The 3,855-nt window shown below is 39.4% G+C and overlaps 1 protein-coding gene across 1 annotated transcript; it reads right to left on the bottom strand.

The window, feature by feature from the left end:
* Positions 1-2,043: 2,043 nt before the first annotated feature.
* Positions 2,044-2,984, bottom strand: LOC147466765 (uncharacterized). Its single transcript, XM_086534369.1, has one exon. The coding sequence runs from the start codon at positions 2,915-2,917 to the stop codon at positions 2,240-2,242; it is 678 nt and encodes a 225-aa protein (XP_086390495.1). The 5' UTR covers positions 2,918-2,984; the 3' UTR covers positions 2,044-2,239.
* Between the last annotated feature and the right edge of the window lie 871 nt (positions 2,985-3,855).

Below are 3,855 nucleotides of genomic sequence, written 5' to 3'. Positions count from 1 at the left end.
TGTTTTTTTCTGTTTGACTTTCCGACTCGTAGAAAGTCGAAAGTTAGTTATGAATGGGTGTGGGTGGGGTGGGGGTGTGGGTGTAAAAGAAAGGGGAAAGAGAAGGAATAGGGAGAGGGGGAGGGTGATGATGGGGGTGAGGTGTGTGTGTGTAAGGGGGGGGGGGTGACGAAGAAGAGGAAGAAAAAGGGAAGAGGAGGAAGAAGAAGAGGAGGAGGAGAAGGAGGAGGAGGAGAAAGAGGAAGAGGAGGAGGAGGAGAAGAAAAAGAAAAAGAAAAAGAAATAAAAAGAAAGGAAAAGGAAAAAGAAAAGAAAAAGAAGAAGAAGAAGAAGAAGGGGGAGTAGGAGGTGGAGCAGTAACAAGAGCAGGAGCAGGTGAGTGGATGAGAGATACCTCTAACCAGCAGTCCAAAGTCTGCAAGACCTATGACTGCAAAAGCTTCCTATTTGTGTATCCTTTGTTGCTGAATGCAAGCCAGACTAGGATGAAATAGGAGTCGTGTATTCATTCGGACAAAGAGATCCCGGGGAGGAGTAAGCAAACTTTGATTCCTGTGAAAAGGCTCGATATGAAAAGGCCTCGGAGCCATTTTGCCTTTCGAGCGAAATTTCTTCATTATGTGTCATGTGGCATTCGGGACGTTATAAATGGAAAAAAGGGTATTGGGAATAAAGTTGGATTGGGTAGTTGGTCTATGCGATTAGTTAATCATCTATGGAAGCTGAGGTTAAAAATAATATATAGGATAGGTATACTACATGAACTGAAAATTTATGTAAATACACATACAGTTATATGAATGTGTGTATACGAGTATGTATGTATGGATATGTTAGTATGTACGTATGTATATATGCGTATATGTGTACATGTGTATATACATATATACATGCAGAATTCCCATTCTTGTTGCACATCTACTATAGAACAGAGGGTTTTGTATTTGTCAATTAAGTAATAAATGAACACATGTTTAAGGTTAACTATATGTTTACATATTCGGTTTTGTGCTTTGTAAACTGTTTTCACAATACGTGCCCATATTTTTTAGATTATTAATCATGCTTATGATAAAAGTCTAATAACAAATAGATACGACAAGTGTTCTAGAAGCCTTGTACAAATATAATTTCCGAGAAAGATACAAGATATCTATGGAATAATTGATAATTTTCCTCCGATCTTAATTTGCTTTCAATACCCATATGTGTTTCCTATAGTTAGTGTATAGTTCTTGTCAAGAGGATTGTATTGTGATATAAAGAGGTTTTTGGTGGTCAATAACAAACGAAGAATATTTTTATCTACTCTACTGAAAACCAACATTTCGATTTTTTTTTTTTTTTTTTTTTTTTTAGTTTGAACACCCACCGGCGAGATGTAACTATAATGCATTTATCATTGCATAAATAGCAGAGGTGTTGGAGCCTCAGGCCACCTATGATGTAAAGAGCATTAGTTTACTTTCTGCTTATTTTAGCAATGCATTTATTTATGTCAAGGGTTTAGAAAATATGCAACCATGGAAGCAATAGTCGCAGGGAGAAAAAAATGTTGCATTTAGGAAAATGAAACAAAAACAAAAAAAACATGTTTATGAATTAGCTCTGCGGTAAGTGTATCCCGCTTCATTCCTGAATTCAAACATCAATTGTTTTATTAGCCCTTTCCCCCCTACACGTGGAAAAGAACCTCACTTCCATCTCTTCAACTAGAAGATATTTAATTAACAACCTTCTATTTCTACTCAACTTGCTCAAAGCTTAAGAGTCCTTCAGAGGGCACAAGACAGTAGGCCTACTCCGGAAGGGCACACTGGAGAGGGGAAGAGTTAAACTACTGGTTCTAGGATTTGCGTGAGGTCAGCCTGTCTTGACCTCTGTTAAAGTAGCTACAAGGAGCAATATGTGCCTACGTCCGTGGCGGCCACGTGGGTCGTAATGAATTTGGCCGCCATCTTGAAACAAAGAAATTCGAGAGTATTATATCCTCACACTCTCTCTTTCTCTCTCTCTCTCCCTCCCTCCCTCCCTTTCTCTCTCCTCTCTCTTTTTTTTTTTTTTTTTTTTTTTTTATATATACCAGCCTCCATTCCAAAGAAACTGTGTTGTGAAAGCGTATATATTTTACCATTCACAATACAGTCCATTGGCCCCGACCTCGCCAATGGCTGTGGCTATCATCCACCATTTTTTATTCCTTTATTTTAAAAAAAATTACACGACAGATATGTACATATTATATATTTTCCCTTATTCTACTTTCTTCTACTGTCTCCTCGAAGTCGGTGTCTCTCACGCTGGTGTAGAATGGCGGCTTGGTTCGTGTCCCACGGAGGCAGAGGAGAGAGGATCTCAGGAGGGAGAAGGAGAGGCGACATCTCATCCACGCAGTGACACAGCTTCTTGCTTGCTGTTTTTTGTCGGCTAGTTGCTGCGCCAGGATAGCGTAAAATGCCTTTGCCCTCGGTGCCATTCCTCCTGTGGTAGTAAATACAAGGGGCGTGAACGTTCCTTGTTCTACTTCTTCTATCCGCTCTCCATATTCACGGATCTTGTCATTTTCATGCCTTCCATGGGCAACATGTAGATCTTGGTCCTTATTACTTTGTGCCATAGGGTTAAAAATCCTTACATCAAAGAATGCTCTCTGGCCTCGAGCCCAAAATCCTCTCGCGCTGATGTCTAGGCGAGCATCTTCTGCGGTGTTTACTGACCTCAGGGTGAAATGCCTTCCTCCAGTCGGCAGGAGTTCTGGTTCCACTCTCACGTCATGGCAGACTTCCCTGAGCATTTGGGCAGTGAGGTCTCTGACTTCGTCATGTCGTATGACAATAAAGCCTCCTGTCTTACAAATCATAGCGTGATTTGTGTTGAAAGGGGAGCCACACGAACAGGTTTGTGGTAGTCCATCCATATGCCACCCATATCTTAGAGCCAAGGCATCGAAAAATTCTTGCTTGTTTAAGCTAAAGCCCTTGGCTTTAATAAAGAAAAAAAGAACAGCACTGTGATGAAACACCCCGTATGTATAATATATCAAATTCCTCGTTTAGGGAGATATTGACAGCATGTCATTTTCAGCAAGGGTGTTTTGACTGGATATTTCAAAGCTCCCACTGACAGTACAGGATATGATCTAATTCTACGCATGAGGACAGATAATTTGTTTGCATATATTATGAATAAATATGCTAAACGACAACATATCAGTTGATTCTATGAATTCATGCGAGTGTTTTTAGCTTGTATTAGCTTGGTAAGGTTTCATTCCTGTTTTCTCTTTCAGAAAAGGGGGAAAAAATCTTGTTAACATCACAGGAATTCAGTAATTTCAGTAATTCAGGAATTTCTCTAAACTCTTCCCTTCAGTCCACGGGGAAGGGCTTCCATAAGCAACCAGAAGTATAAAACCATTATTCCATGGCTCGTCCTGGTTGAATGGTTTGCCCCTTCCATCAACTGTAGTTAAGCACCTTGCACATTCCGCTAGATGCTACATTCCTGCAGGAACAAATATTCCTATTGGATGCTAACACTCATCTTAAGGACCTAATCACATGATTTATACCGTGGCGGGAAGGCCATGAGAGTAAGGCTGATGAAAGGTCATGCAAAGTAACTTTCAGTAGTTTGTTATGTAGGATATGTCATACTATTCCTGAAGTGAAGCAAAACCACACTAGATTTTTTTTTTTTTTTTAGCGGATGCGTTTCATTTCATATATACACACGCGTTGTAAATGGATATGCATATAATGTAAAATGTAATTTAATGATTACTGAAGATAACTCATAAAGAAATATACATTTGCAATATTAAAGAAAGAAAGAAAGAAGAAAAAAAATGATCAT

Source organism: Penaeus japonicus, unplaced genomic scaffold (assembly GCF_977035675.1).
Source record: "Penaeus japonicus unplaced genomic scaffold, GWHDUDI00000001_assembly GWHDUDI00000041, whole genome shotgun sequence".
NCBI classification, from domain to species: domain Eukaryota; kingdom Metazoa; phylum Arthropoda; class Malacostraca; order Decapoda; family Penaeidae; genus Penaeus; species Penaeus japonicus.
This window is presented reverse-complemented; position numbering and strand designations above follow the sequence as displayed.